Below are 16,798 nucleotides of genomic sequence, written 5' to 3' on the forward strand. Positions count from 1 at the left end.
TTATGTTTAGTCGGCATCACACTGCTGCCTTCAAAGGTAGTTTTAGTTATAACGCAACTAAGTGCTGGAACAATATACCACCACCTTTCAAAGCCTCATTATCTGTTTATTCCCTCAAATTAAAAATGAAAAAGTTTCTATTACATGAATATCAAAATCAGTATTCCAGCATTAGTTGCGTTCAAAGAGACTAGGAGCTTTTTGTTATGTTTGATCTTATTATTTGTCATTGTTAGGAATTTTTTATTATAATTACTTTTTATGCTTGTTCTTGTTTTTAAGTTTAGTTTAGTAGTTAATTGTTTTTAAGTTTAGTTAAGTAATTAATTGTTATAAGTAAAAAGTTAATTATTATTATTATTAGTTATACTTTAATTCAGGCGAGGTGTCGCCCTTGAAGTTCATGTGTCACGCGGGGTCACAGAAAATCAGCGTTGCAGCACACTTGTGTTGAAACACAAGCTGAGTGGCTCCTTTTTAAACACCACACCTTTTTATATTTGTATATATTTTTAAGTTTCTTCTTTTTGTGATTTGTGTGAGTGTTAAAATAAATGTTTTTTCTTTCTTCTTTCTTTAATGGACGGGTATGTGTGTATTTTCCTATTCTATACATATCTTCTACGTAGCCATGTATGTCCAACCCATATGTCTCGTAAATGTAGTATCCAATGTCATCAAACAGACTTTGTTTATCATACCGATGGTTTATGTGTTCGGGGAATCCATAAACGACGAGTTTCTTGCTATTTATGTCCCGATTAATAATAAATTTTAACTTCTCCACTTCCGACTTCAATACAATATTTTTGTTTTATATATTTGAGAGTTTTTTGCCACCTATAAATTCTTCGAAATTTTTTTCAAGCTTTTCTAGCTTGTTCAACATAATTTCAATTTTGTCATTCATATTTAATAAAATTTAAACACTTGAAATCACTTTTAAACACTTATATTATAGGATAACTTTGATTATTATTTTTTTAAATCGTTAAATTAGTAACCACACGCGTTCCTTCGACTACGTATCGTAACGTGCTACTACTTTTTTTTTTTCTTAACTTTTTAACTTTCTCACAACGCACGACGGCAGTTTTAAAATATTTTATTGAGACGCAAACTGATCTGTGTCAGACGATGACAATTCTCATAATACTACATATGCAAATAATGCATATGTAGTTTTTCTAAAATGAGTAATTATATAAAATTGTAGATAAAATCGATATCAATATAAAATGATAATTGATAGAAGGTATGATGAAAAAGTAATCTTTAATTTTAAGTATACAACGAGTTTGTCTTTTTATATTACCGAATCCTGGAGGTGGGAGTTCTCACTTGATGTTATGCGATTAAGTTATATGGTTAACTCACCAAACACTATTTATACACCACGATTTACTTGACTCAAATTCAAACACCGAGTGGGTGGAATGTTCCATCCGTACAAAACCGAGACAATCACGTTTCTCGCAAAGGCAAAACAATCGCGCTAATAGACGCCAACTGCTCGCGACGACAATACAATAACATAGAAGTGACAGTGGCGCCTATATCTAGCGATAGTTGAATTAGATTGTGCCACTGACCTGTATAAAAAACTGGACAGGCTGTTCCATATGTTTGACAGCAATTTTTTTGTGCCTATTTGAAGCGCCACTCGCGAGCGTCTAGAGAACTAATTTTGACGTATAATACAAATGGCTGCGAAGGAACGTCTAATACTCTGAAGTATTTTTACATTTTGAATTAATTTCGTTCGTTTTCCGTGTTATTTATACTTTAAGAATCAACGTTATAAAGTACACATTTTTTTTGTAAATAGTTTCCCACCATCTATTCGTGCTTGCCGAGGTTGTCATCACTAGTTTAAGTACCGCAGACTCTCGCTACATGACCAACAGCGCCAAAATGGCGAGTATCAAGCAGGCACAAAAGCACTTTAACAGCCGCTAGTCCAGTGAGTATATAGTAGAGGTCAGTGGATTGTGCACATTTGTTGATTGTTACTCAAAGAGAGGCTGAGAATTCGGATCACGTTTGAATTTCGACTGCCGCTTAATAGCGATCGAAAAGCAATATCATACAGCGGTTAGCTTTTAGTTGTGTTGTGATTGATTGTAGATTGTTTCTTAAATTTTATTTCTTACTTATTGTTATTCAAGTAGAAACTTGTACCAGTCGAAGGCATGTACCAAGGCCTTTGTACATGATGCCGGCTAGATTATGGGTACCACAATTTCTTTCGTGAAGCAGTAATGTGTAAGCATTACTGTGTTTCGGTCTGAAGGGCGCCGTAGCTAGTGAAGTTAGGGCAAATGAGACTTGACATCTCATGTCTAAAGGTGACGAGCGCAATTGTAGTGCCGCTCTGAATTTTTGGGCCTTTCAAGAATCCTGAGTGGCACTGCATTGTAATGGGCAGGGTGTATCAATTAGCATCAGCTGCAAGTTCGACTCGTCTCGTCATAATTGATTTTATTCAATTCTGATTGTGTAGTAAAACATAAAACTGAACTCTAGTAGCATTCTACACGTTTTTATTTTAGAAATGTGAAATATCGTATATATTCATTTTATCACTTAAGTTATAATTTTGAAGCTGGCCGTATGAGGTATATGTAGTCAATCATCTCTCTTAAAAAAATAGGCGTTAAAAAGTTAGCGAACGATGCCATACGTAGTGCAAAAGATTTATAACGCACAGAAATCGATCGAATCTTCTACGCTCCACGATTGCAAATAATAAATGACCAGACCGTCGCTTATAGAAATATTGTTTATTGTAGTATGTTACCTGTCCAGTGAAATACAGACGAGAACGTTAGAGGACAAATAGAGGCCAAACGCTCTCATCACCAGCAGCATCTTACACATGAGGTTTCCTGCCAACCACGCGTTCGTAACCTTCCAGCAAATCTGCAACAAAATAAAATAGATTTCCAAGTTACGTTCGGCCGATCATAAATCATCATCAGCCGGAAGACGTCCACAGCTGGCCAAAGGCCTCCCCCAAAGATATCCACGACGATCTTGACCAGATCATCGGTCCATCTTGTGGGGGAGACCAACACTGCATCTTCCGGTACGTGGTTGCCATTCCAGGTCTTTACTGCCCCAACGGCCATCCGTTGAATTATATGTCCTGCCCACTGCCACTTCAGTTTCGCAATCGTTCGACGCAACGATCATAAAAGTAAGACCTTTTATGATTTAAATATAATATTTATTACATAAATCATTAAACACAATAATATTAAAACACGTGTTATTTAAAACAAGGCAGGAGCGAAAGTTCACTATAAAAATATTAAATTAAAATCAATCGAAGTTCAGCGTCCATTCAGTTGTTTAATCTGCAACTCAGCTCTTTCACAGCGATGGGGCGCTAGTAGCACCCAACTTAATATATTTTTTTTTGTATACACTTAAAATTTAGAACAACAAAAACCAAAACAAAACGCAGTTGTGTAAAAATATAGTTATGTTTGTGTTTTATCGAGTAAGTAACAATTCTAAAAGAATGAAGAATCAAAGATCCATGTGCAAAATTGCTGCTACCAACAAAAGTTAATCAAAATCAGTCGCCAATATATATATAAGTCATACTAGCCGTTCCCGCTCGCTTCGCTAGGCGAATTTTAAAAGGAAATAAATTAAATTTTATTCAATTTATTACAAGTACAATATAATAATAAGTAGCCATAAACCATCCAGGATAAATTTTACATCGAATGGTGGTAGCTTCATGTTGATACGATCAGTGGTTTAGGCGTGATTGAGCCTCAAACAAAGACAATTTTCATTTTATATATACAGGTTGTCCCAAAGTTATGGGACATGAAGGGAAAGTACCTTAAATATCGAAGATAGGCTATTTTACTGAAAGATGACTTTATGTTATTTTTAAGTTAGTAATTCTGCATTCAAAGATTTTTTACAAATAACTTGCCTCGTCTGGGAATCGAACCGACTTAAATGGAAAAAAAACACCTCTACTTTTATGATGCCAATCGAAAGAATGGCCAAAAAATAATACCTCTTTTTGATTAACATAGTATTTTAAAAGAAAGTAGTCAATTAAGTGGATATTTTTTTGTAAATTAATTAATTAAATGCTCAAAATGTGATCTCTCTTGTCTTACGCAAATCGCCAATCTTTTAAAGAGTCCGCTGCCTGTTGATTTTCTTATCAATTTATGGTTAATCCTCGATATGATATAGCACAATTCTGTTTGTAGCTCGCCCACGTTCTCGTATCGCTTTTTGTATAGCATTTCTTTCACATATCCCCAAAAGAAGAAATCTAATGGTGTAAGGTCCGGGGATCTGGCCGGCCATCTAATTGGTCCATTCGTACCAATCCAAGTAGGAAAACATTCATTTTACGTTGTTGCTTTCTTTTAAAATACTATGTTACTTAAGAAGAGTTATTAGCCATTCTTTCGATTGGCATCATAAAAATAGGGGTGTTTTTTTTACATATAAGTCGATTCAATTCCCAGACGAGGCAAGTAATTTTTAAAAAATCTTTGAATGCAGAATTACCAACTTTTAAAAATAACATAAAGTCTTCTTTCAGTAAAATAGCCTATCTTCGATATTTAAGGTACTTTCCCTTCATGCCCCATAACTTTGGGACATCCAGTATATAGAAGATTGAAGAATCAAGTCCAGTTCCATGTGCAAAATGGCTGCTACCAACAAAAGTTAAGCAAAATCAGTTGCCTACTGAGAGTCGGGTGGGTTTTGAATTGTTGGAGAAAGAGGTAAGTTCAGCACCAACTCACCGCCTAACATCATTTATTCTAGGTTATTGTCCAAACGACAAGCCAGTTAATTGAGCGATATGAGTATACTTAATGCGACACTAAATGCCAGAGACCTTGAGCGATATGAGTTCACTGCTTCCGGCCCGCCATCTATGTAACAAAGCCAATATTTTCAAAATTCTTGTGTGGAAAACCGTTTATATGCTTACAATCCTCGTTATTCATTACTAATCTGAATAAATAAACCTACACAAAAAAGTAAAGCTATAAAAATTACTTTTCTGAGAGTTGTACTAAAAAAAAGGGTCATGCTATGCCAAAAAACTTGTTTAACAGCAAGGAAAAGTGGTAGTTCAAAAGGGCTCTGGAGTGAAAACTATAACCAGCAGCAAGCATTACAAACCTACAAATAAGACTTAAGTATATGTGTAACAGGATTAAGTAGTGTTCATAACTCGAAATGCTATATTTTCACCAAAAAACTTGTCTAAAAACACCTTGTTTGCATGTTTTCTGCTTACTCTTCGCCGGTTGCAATCCGGTTCCGATTTTGGCCGTGATGTTGGGTTTTTCTGTTAATTTTTCGAACATTTCTCAAGTAATGGAATTCTTTAATTAATTATACTATGTAATTAATTATTATATTCACATATTGCCGAACAGCAGATAGACTCAGCTCTGCGGCATACGCTGTTAGCATAGCAATAGCATTGACAATACAATATTGTATATTTGATTAAAAAGAGTGCAAAAAAAAATGCTGGGAGAGTTTCTTGCACCGCATCTTCTCTCCGAGAGCGCCATTTGTTTCCGAAGGAGTAGTAGTGTCTGGTATATTAGAAATAACATCAAAAATAATTCTAAAACAACCAATTTTAATTTTCTTCGCTTACAATAACTTTTATTTATTTAAATTTAAAAAAAAAATCTCATTTGGCTTACTATCGCTAATGTTTGTTTTCTACCTTTAACGAGTTTAATTTGTGTAACAAGAAAATCATACGATCACTCACATGATCCATTTGCAACATTACTTGCACAAAATAAATTGAAGGTGGTGAAAATTGAAATGTTTTTATTATAAATTCAAATATATCGTTAGGTCTGATCCACATACAAGAACAGCATCAGCATCTTTCAATCGCCCTTGATCTGTAGACTACACACTTTATTAAAAAACGATTTTTTTTTTCAAAACTGAATCATCCAAAATATTGGAGAACCTTGCGCGACAGTGAGAACGAACTGCAAGCATCAATTGATGCTTAAATAATTAAATATATCTTAATAACACAACTGATAGAGACGATTATCTATGGTTATGGATTATATCTATGTTTGGAGATAGCCCTAGATGGAGATTCAAATTCAAATTTTCAAATTCAAATATTTTTATTCAAAATTGGATGTGAAATCACTTATTGAAAGTCAAAAAACTACCACCCATTCCAAAATGAATGCCTCAGGCCTGAGAAGAATGGGCGCAACAAACTCAGCGGGCTTATTTTTTATCAAAAATATGTTTTACAATTAAAGTAACACTAACAAATTATTAAAGTAACATTATACAATTAAACTTATTATTTAATAGCCTGAGGGCGGTCGCTCCATTCCCAATCTGTAGTATCATTAAGAAAGTCATTTATGTTATAGTAACCTTTACCACACAAACCTTTTTTAACAATTCTTTTGAATAACGTAATACATTTGCTTTGAACATTTTCTGGGATCCTGTTGTAAAAGCATATACATCGCCTGACAAAAGACTTGCTAACTCGACTAAGTCGAGTAGTAGGCATTATAAGCTTATGTCTGTTCCTGGTGTTAACATTATGATTATGACAGTTTCTGGCAAATTCACGTATGCGCCTATGAACATATATTACATTATCAAGAATATATTGAGAAGCAACAGTCAAGATGTTAATTTCTTTGAATTTTGTTCTCAATGATTCCTTAGGGCCTAGGTTATAAATAGCGCGAATAGCCCTCTTCTGATGATTAAGTAATTGATGATGATGATGGTATAACAGTTCGCTATATATACCTAGCATTATTCAATGACCGCAGTCCATATAAGATTCATAGCGTGTAGCATTACCAGATTTCAAACTTAAAGTAAACTCAGTCAGTAGGACATCATCTAGCGTAACTGCTTACTTCCACGAGCTGATCCACATACGATTTGCTTGCCTACTATCTAATTATTGTCGTATTAACTTGTCTATTTCTCATTACTTAGTCTCCTGATAATTCTTGTTTTTTGATCTCTCATTTTTAGAGTTTATATAACTAACCTAAGTCTTAGTTCTAGGACTCCGCTGACCGTCCATATGTCTGTCAGACGGCAGTAACTCATAAATCTAATTAATTAATTTGTAAAACGATGAAAATGCAAAACTTGATTTAAAAGAGTGGCAATGAGTTTCTTGGTACTTCTTCTCATAGCTCAACCCTTTACATAGCAGTAGTAAATTAAATAAAAACAATTTTTTTTTTGAAATTCTTAAGTTACATTTCCGTGACCTACTTGAATAAAGTGATTTTGATTTGATTTGAATCGCAAGAGTTAACATTTGCAATTTTCATTGATTGTGTGTGAAATAAAAAATTCTTTTAAAAATGTTTTTTTTTTAATGTAGCTAGTGCTATTGATACTTTATAAGTTGTCACGGAACACTTTATTTGTAAATCCAAATCGCTCATCACCTGTTTTGACCGACTATTGTTAAAAATTGTATGAGAGCCGAAACAAGATTATAATGAAATTTCTCGATGCAAACTTTAAGCTCAATTTATTTACCGCTGTACTTTTGAACAATGCAATTGTTGACGTTAAAGTTTAATATGGAGCACCATGAGTACAAATAAAAATCTAAATATTTTGAGTTTTCTTTAGTGTTATTTCAGCTAATATTGACGACAACATTGAATTTAATTTAATTCGGAGTCGTGCCAGAGTTTTGCCAGTCAATATCTCCTGAGGATGCCTTGTATAGAGGCGGTACACGTGTTGAATTGTTTAAAGACAAATATTGGCGGAATAAACACTAAAAAAACTCAAAACATTAAGATAATTATGGATTTCCGCAAAGTAACGCCTACTTCAATAAATTTTCTTTAAAATAAAAACTAAAATAATCTGACAAAGCTAGATTATCACAAAAAAAAAGTTAAATGACGTATATTTAGATTACTGCTTGAATCTTTTGCGCATTTGCTATCGCTTAAGTCTAAAGCCACGCTTGTACCGCTTCAGTTTATTAATCTATCAAGCAAGCCTAACAAGATTATAATATAATTAGTTTTATGTATTCAATACAGGAGGCGAGTGAAACGCACAAGCTATGAACGTACTGAATTATCCTCTGTTTAATAACTTGCGTGGCGCAGAACGCACACATAGAAACGTCAGCACACACATGCTTAAAAATTACTTATTTTATTTTAACTGACTCTGTTGTGTATTACAACTAGCGCTGTTATAAATCGCTCAAACGGACCGCTACGCTCCACTATAGACCACAGGCGAATTTAAACTTTAAGATTCAATCAACATGGAATTGCAATTACAATTGTTTTTTGACAAAATAAAGACAGAAATGAACAACCAAACTAAAGAAATTTTATCACAAATAGACGAAAAATTAAAACCTCTAGTACTCGAAATTGAAGAACTAAAAAGAGATAACAGTAATCTAAAAAACAAATTGGAAATATACGAGCGCAAAGAAAGGAAGAAAAACTTAATAATCTTCGGCACTAAAGAAATGGAACAATCACAGAAACAATTATTAGAATGGACATTCGAAAAATTTAAAAATGAAATGCTAATAAATGTTACCAACAGGGATATTGACAACATTTTTCGAATTGGAAAAGGGGAGAAAGGTTAGCCCAGACCAATATTAATATCCTTTACAAATTATTGTTTGAGAAATGATCTACTAAAAAATCAAAGAAAATTGAAAGATGCTTACATCACAGAAGATTTCCCCAAGGAAGTACTAGCAATAAGAAAACAACTACAAGAAAAAATGATGGAAGAAAGAAAGAAAGGAAACTTCGCGGTAATAAGTTATGACAAACTAATAATCAAGGAAGGCAATCACAGAAACCAGAAAAACCGCAAAAGAAAAGAACTGACATCACCAGAGGTAGCACAAAATCCGCGAAAGCAATAAGCTTCATATAACAAAAAAACTACAATGAATACAAGTCTCATGAACGCTTTCGATTTAATGCGCTGCAGATCAGATTCATTTCCATCCTCATCAAAACAACAAAACACAGGAGAGCACAGTAGTTAGCAAATAGCAATCGGCCACCAAAACAACCCGCACACAAAAGAACAAGTAAGTAACCACAACATTAGAAAAACATTTCCCAATCCGAGTGGTCTTCGTGGGAAATTAGACCAATACCATCCATCTAAAATGTACATACAAAATTGTAAGACTAACCCAAGAAACAATCTACTAAGGATATGTACATACAATGTAAGATCCTTATCATCTTACGAAAGGTACCTAGAGTTATCACACGCTCTTGAAAACATCAATAGCGACGTAATGGGACTCTCTGAAGTAAGAAGGAACAACTGCAACATCGAAAAGTACACTGACCATATACTATGTTACATAGGAGAGACTAAAGGCTTATACGGAGTCAGATTCCTTATAAATAAAACTCATAAAAACAATATAGTAAACTACAAAGGAATCTCGGTAAGAGTAGCCCTCCTACAGTTGCAAAGCTATATCTTTCTATCATACAAGTATATGCCCCAACTGAGAAAGCACCGGAAAATGAAATTGAAATGTTCTATGATAATATCAGAATGGCTCTCGACCTATCGCACGGTACTATACTCATTATAGGAGATTTTAACGCAAAGATAGGAATGCCGAAAGAACATGAATACCCTATTATGGGGAGGTACGGTTATGGTAAACGAAATGAAAGAGGTGAGCAACTTATCTCATTTGCAAATGAATTCAAAATGTCAATAATGAATACATACTTCAAAAAAAAAGAGAGTGGACGTGGATCTCTCTAAACCAATTAACAAAAAATGAAATCGACTTTATATTATGTAGCAAACCAAAACTTATTACAAATATAGAAGTTATTACAAATATTAACTTTGCTTCAGACCATAGACCCCTACGCGCTACATGAAACATTGGAACTCAAAAGAAGAAAAGAACAAACTTTAAAACAACTTTAAAACACCCGACCACACTAGAAGAAATAGAACTATATATCACACAACTAAAGAAATGTTTATCAGAATTCGAGCAAGAAAAACAAAACAGAAATAATGTACAAACATATTACGACACATTGGAAAAAGCTATTACGAGGGGATTAAATTTAAAACTAAATACAAAAAAGTCAAAAAATATCTTAAATGACACAACAAAAAGCCTATTGAAAAAAAGATCAGAACTTATAAAAACAAAACCTAAAGGTAGAAAAACTAGAAATTAACGTAGTAAAATATTCAAGGAAACAAAAAAATCAATTAAACAAGACTACGAAATGTATAGAAAAAGAATAATAGAAACCAATCTGGCTAAGTATAGAAGTACAAAACGGGCAAAGAAAGAATTAATATCACATAAAAAATGGATACAAAAACTGAGTAGAGGATTAATAGAATCGAATTCAAGAACAGGCTACTGACTACTACAGGAAGCTCTATAAATGTACGGATGGACACACAGAAAATGAAATTTTCGAGTACTCAAATGTTACCGACACTGATGTTATGGAAATCAAAGAGACGGAAGTTATGAAACACATAAAACAAATTAAATTGAATAAAAGTCCTGGTCCGGATGGAATCACGACCGAAGCTATAAGAATAGGAATACCCGCCATAATAACTCATCTCACTCGACTTTTCAACTTAATATTAACCACAGAAACCATACCCTTGCAGAAATAGTACTGTTATACAAAAAAGGAGACCCTCATAATATAACAAACTATTTTTTTTTTTTTATGGAATAGGAGGACAAACGAGCGTACGGGTCACCTGTTGTTAAGTGATCACCGCCGCCCACAATCTCTTGCAACACCAGAGGAATCACAGGAGCGTTGCCGGCCTTTAAGGAAGGTGTACGCGCTTTTTTTGAAGGTACCCATGTCGTATCGTCCCGGAAACACCGCACAAGGAAGCTCATTCCACAGCTTTGTAGTACGTGGAAGAAAGCTCCTTGAAAACCGCACTGTGGAGGACCGCCACACATCCAGATGGTGAGGATGATATCCTAACTTGTGGCGTGTCGTGCGAAGGTGGAATTCGGCGGCAGGAATTAGGTTAAACAGCTCTTCGGAACACTCCCCGTGATAAATGCGGTAGAAGACACACAATGTTTGCAAAGTTAAATTAGAAACTAAAGGAAAAGACATCAGGATTGAAAGAGGAGTCAGACAAGGAGACCCACTCTCTCCTTAGTTATTCATAGCAGTACTAGAAGAAGTTTTTAACAACATAAACTGGGTGAATAGAGGTATTATGATAAACAAAAATTTCTCAAGTCATCTTCGATTTGCCGACGATATAGTCATCTTTAATGAGAACCCAAAGCAACTGGAAACTATGGTTAATCAGTTACATGAAGCAAGTGCCATAGTAGGCTTGGAAATGAATTTCGAGAAAACAAAAATTGTGACAAATGGTCTATCAGTACCAATAAGCGCCGGATCACAAACACTTGACTTTGCGAATGAATATATATACCTAGGATCTAAATCTAGCCTGGAAAAAATATTGGAGCCAGAAGGAAATTTTAAAACGAAACTACAGCTTAGAATTCAAGAAAACGGTAATGGAAACCTGTGTTCATCCAACTTTGTTATATGGCTGCCAAACATGGGTGTTTACGAAGAAAATACAGCACTTAATTAGGACATGTCAGCGCGGAATGGAAAGAAGCATGCTTAAAATTAAGGAAAATTAATAAGATGCATAGCCATAAGATAAGGAAGAAAACAAAACTGACTGATGCCTTAAGTCAGGCATTAAAATTAAAGTGGCAATGGGCCGGACACATTTCCAGACTAACAGACGCTAGATGGACCATTCAGACCACAACATGGAAGGGACCTGCAGGAAAGAGAAAGGTGGGCAGACCACATAAAAGGTGGACCGATGAGATTAGAGATATTGGCGGAATTAACTGGCTCGAAAAAGGAAAAAATAGAAAGGAGTGGAAAAGAATGGAGGAGGCCTTTACCCAACTGGGATCCATTTGAAGAAAACTAACAAAGTGCATGCATTATAACTTACTAACATAAAAGTTAATAATAAAATAATCATGTTTGTCGACTAACCGTACTAACATACTAACACTAAAATGTAGAAAATCAAATGGAAAATCATTAATAAAGGCTTTATTATTATATATATATTATTATTATATTATTAGTTAAGGATAGATGTCAATCCAAGTGGAGTAACATTATAATAACTATATTATTATGTTCCCTAAACGAAAGAAAAAAAAATCTTTAATCAGCATTATTATGAGCACTCTCAATAAACCCCCCCGCGTGGTAGAGACGCGGTCCATGTAGTTTCTATCAACTTAGATCGACAGTTTCTATCAACTTTCGTTCAAAGTGCACAATAATTAGACCTTTACTGTGGTCGTTCCTTTATGAAAATTGATTCGAGACTCAAGAGCTACCAGGAAACCGCTCAGCGCAAACTCATCATACACGTAGACATTAGATTGTCTCGTTTACTTCAGTTATTTTCACAGTATAATGTCATGATTGCGTTGTGCGACAAAAATTTTGTTAACTTTTCAAGAGTGAGGGAAATCAATCTATATATATATATATATATATAAAAGAGAATGTATGTTTGTATGTTCCCTAATAACTCCTAAACTATTCGACCTATCTCAATTAAATCTTTTGTAATAGATTCGTTGAAGCTCAAGGAAGGTTTACATTTATAATTTATATGGCAAAACAACGTTTGTCAGGTCAGCTAGTTATAAATAAGAAATTTTTTAGAGCCGCGTCACCGATGTGTTAATGTAAATGAAATTAATTAATTCTTTTTTTTAAATATTTTTTTATATTTTTAAAGTGGTAACCCTCACTTCTGGGATTAATAAAATAAACAAAGGGACAAATAAAATTTGAAAACAAATTTATGAACGATGCGGGACTCGAACCCACGACCTCTCGCGTTTCGTGGCCTGAGAGTTGAACTAAGCATACAAGATTTTATGGCGATACGTCACTAAGTTAAAAAAATATGAAAAAAAAAATATTTATATCTATTATGATTTATTATTTATAATTAATTTCATTAAATTCTCTCCAACCCTATACCGGGTGAAATAGAGTCACATTTTGCGATGATAAATATATTTATTCAAATAGTAAAGTCCCGAGAGGGAACCTGTTGCTCGCAACGCAGATATTAATAATATTTCACGCTCATATCGAGTCTCTTTATTAGTTATTTACTCAAATAATGATATTTATAACATTTTAATTTAAAAAGTGGGCTTAAGCTATTCATAGTAAAGTTAGTCAGTAATTTACAAAAACAAATGATGACAAAAAGTTTTGGAGTATCGTGCGAAAGTGAAAGTGAGCGGCAGAAATCAGCTCAAATAGCTCTTCTGAGTATTCCTCGTAAAAGAAAGATAAAAAAATTTAAAGAAAAACAATGAAGCAACGTCTCCACACAACGCCTACTGATCCTTTGAATGATACCTTTAGGCCTTGGACTCCCACATTCGGGGAAGCAAGGGCATAATGTGAGGGCAAGGACAGGAAATAAAACAAAGACAAATAAATAATAATAATCAGATCTCAAAATCTTATTGAACTTCTCTGTCATTATCTCATAATCATAATTTACCATTGAGAGGCTCCTTTGCAAAGGATGCCGGCTAGAGTATGGATAACACAATGGCGCCTATTTGTGCCGTGAAGCAGTAATGTGTTGTGTTTCGGACTGAAGAGCGCCGTAGCTAGTGAGATTACTGGGCAAGTGAGGCTTAACATCTTATGTCTCAAGGTGACAAGCGCAATCGTAGTGCTGCTCAGAATTTTTGAGTTTTGCAAAAATCCCAAACAACACTGCATTGTTATTGGCAGGGTGTACTAATTACCATCATCTGAACATCCTGCTCGTGTCGTCCCTTATTGTCATAAAAAAATCTCCTGAAGATACTTCGTGATGAGGAGACACTAAAAAATTATATCACTCATGTATAAGCCACATTCATGCTCTTTCAGTTCTAAAGAGCAATTAATACATTAAGAATCACAGTGTTGCAACACATCCATGTCTAACACCGCTGTGAATGCCAGGTCCTTCAAGCAAGCACTGCAATTCCCTTAAAAGTGCCTGCAGAGCTTGAATCAGTACGATATTCACTCTATGCATACTAAATGTCTCCACAATTCATTTCCCTCCACTTCTCAAACTCTAAGTCAAATAAACTTTATTCAAATAGGCTTAATCTAAGCGCTTTTCAATCGTCACTACAAACATTTCTTTTAAATTACTGAATTCACCATAATATGTTCGTAAAAAGTTGACCTCGTGAGAAAATAGTTATTTATGCAACTGTTGTGTAATAAGGGTTATTAAAACTGTTTCAGAATTTTTAATAGAGGATTTAAAGCATAGGTGTAGATAAACATACCAAAAACTCAACGGCCACTCTTTTTTCCCGGAATAAAATTTGAAAACAAAATTTTATGAACGATGCGGCACTCGAACCCACGACCTCTCGCGTTCCGTGCGAGTTCTCTTCCAACTGAGCTAACCGTAATCTCACTAGCTACGGCGCCCTTCAGTCCGAAACACAACACATTACTGCTTCACGGCACAAATAGGCGCCATTGTGTTATCCATACTCTAGCCGGCATCCTTTGCAAAGGAGCCTCTCAATGGTAAATTATGATTATGAGATAATGACAGAGAAGTTCAATAAGATTTTGAGATCTGATTATTATTATTTATTTGTCTTTGTTTTATTTCCTGTCCTTGCCCTCACATTATGCCCTTGCTTCCCCGAATGTATAAAATAGGCCTAAAGGTATCATTCAAAGGATCAGTAGGCGTTGTGTAGAGACGTTGCTTCATTGTTTTTCTTTAAATTTTTTTATCTTTCTTTTACGAGGAATACTCAGAAGAGCTATTTGAGCTGACTTTCACTTTCGCACGATACTCCAAAACTTTTTGTCATCATTTGTTTTTGTAAATTACTGACTAACTTTACTATGAATAGCTTAAGCCCACTTTTTAAATTAAAATGTTATAAATATCATTATTTGAGTAAATAACTAATAAAGAGACTCGATATGAGCGTGAAATATTATTAATATCTGCGTTGCGAGCAACAGGTTCCCTCTCGGGACTTTACTATTTGAATAAATATATTTATCATCGCAAAATGTGACTCTATTTCACCCGGTATAGGGTTGGAGAGAATTTAATGAAATTAATTATAAATAATAAATCATAATAGATATAAATAATTTTTTTTTTCATATTTTTTTCTGGTAGGCTTTTCACTACAAGAATCCGAACAACCCTCGGTTGAATGGTAGGGGCTCGTTGCTCAAATTCCCATTAATATTATAACAAAAATGTGTGTTTTTAATTTATATTAATTGAATTTCTGACGATATAATGAACTAGCGTGATTAAATAAAAAGTTCTGAAGTTCTAATTAAGTTTCCAGCCTATTTGTTTATTGTGAATACTAAAATATTCTCGATCAGAGGTCAAAAACGGATATTGGTCGTTCCCTGCCTTAAATGGAACGTCAAATACTCTGTCGAAGACGAATAAAGAAATATTGCTGTGAAAAACCTCAATAACAGATGTCTTACGGCCGACTTATCTACAGTTGTCAATAATCTGAAGCTGTTCCAATATACCCGATAAGTCATTCTTATCGCCTTATATTGGGACGTGTGAATTGAAATTTCCATACAAACTTCTATCGCTAGTAAGCTATACGTCGTCCCATTGACAGACAGCGTGTACGGATAAGGTGAGTTACCTTCGATAAGTTTATTGAGACAGAAAAGTCAACGATAGTTACGATTTATATCTCAAGTAAGAAATAGACTGAATATTGGGAACGGCCGTTAGAAATATAAAATAACTTAACTCACCTCAAGTGGAATGACAATAAATATGACGCAAACATCAGCAACAGCTAAATGCGTCATCAACAAATCAACCCTGGACTTCCTCCGTCGCGTCCTGGTCAGTGTCACCAGCACCATAAGGTTCCCCAGTCCACCCACCATCATAAGTGCCGCATACGTTGTGATTACAACAACCTGTTCTTGGCCCACGTCTTCTACAGTGATATTTCCTCCGTCAAAATAGTCTACAAACTGTCGGTTTGACAAAGTCGATAACTCCGAAGTTAAATTCATTTTGTTTCATTAATTTACATATACCATACGTTATATAGCAATAAGCACATCACGAATTTATAGCCTGTAAGTTCATACCTTTGCAGTATTTAACTTTCAAAATTGATTAAATATTCATTAATTTTTTTAAATTATAATTTTGTTTATTTATATTATTACACCACCACTGTAATTAATGTGTTAAATATGTTTACAACGTATTTACATAGTAACCAACTTTTGTAAGGTTTTTTTTAAAAAAATCTTGCATCTATTTTGCTTAACATTATGCACTCAATACATTTCCAAAGAGTGTTAAACGCATTATTTCTATTATAAAGTTAATAGTTTTGTCTTTTATGTTTTATTAATTAATTATTATGTACACACTTTTTGCACACACTTCACTATATAAACAACAATTTCAACAATTTATCTTTGTAATGTTCACAATAAATTGCATTCCAAGCAAATAAAACATTCATTCCGCCGTAGCTCGTTGTAAAGTTCGTAGCGAGAGAAGCACGTAGAGCTCTCTTCGCTTCGTAACGAGTACTGCGTAGCTATTTCGTAGCATGGGGATGATGGCGTTATGCTAGAAA

General features: G+C 34.3%; 1 protein-coding gene across 1 annotated transcript in view; it reads right to left on the reverse strand.

Annotated features, from left to right (window-relative positions):
* The window catches only part of LOC126965501 (adipokinetic hormone/corazonin-related peptide receptor variant I-like), a 39,519-nt gene extending 23,302 nt beyond the window's left edge, over nt 1-16,217 (reverse strand). Inside the window, exons 1-2 of the mRNA XM_050809134.1 lie at nt 15,948-16,217; nt 2,801-2,922 (exon numbers count right to left, since the gene is read on the reverse strand). Coding sequence (XP_050665091.1) covers nt 2,801-2,922; nt 15,948-16,217 — 392 coding nt within the window. The remainder of the gene's footprint in view (nt 1-2,800; nt 2,923-15,947) is intronic.
* Between the last annotated feature and the right edge of the window lie 581 nt (nt 16,218-16,798).

The sequence above is a fragment of the Leptidea sinapis genome, chromosome 7 (genome assembly GCF_905404315.1).
Source record: "Leptidea sinapis chromosome 7, ilLepSina1.1, whole genome shotgun sequence".
Classification (NCBI taxonomy): domain Eukaryota; kingdom Metazoa; phylum Arthropoda; class Insecta; order Lepidoptera; family Pieridae; genus Leptidea; species Leptidea sinapis.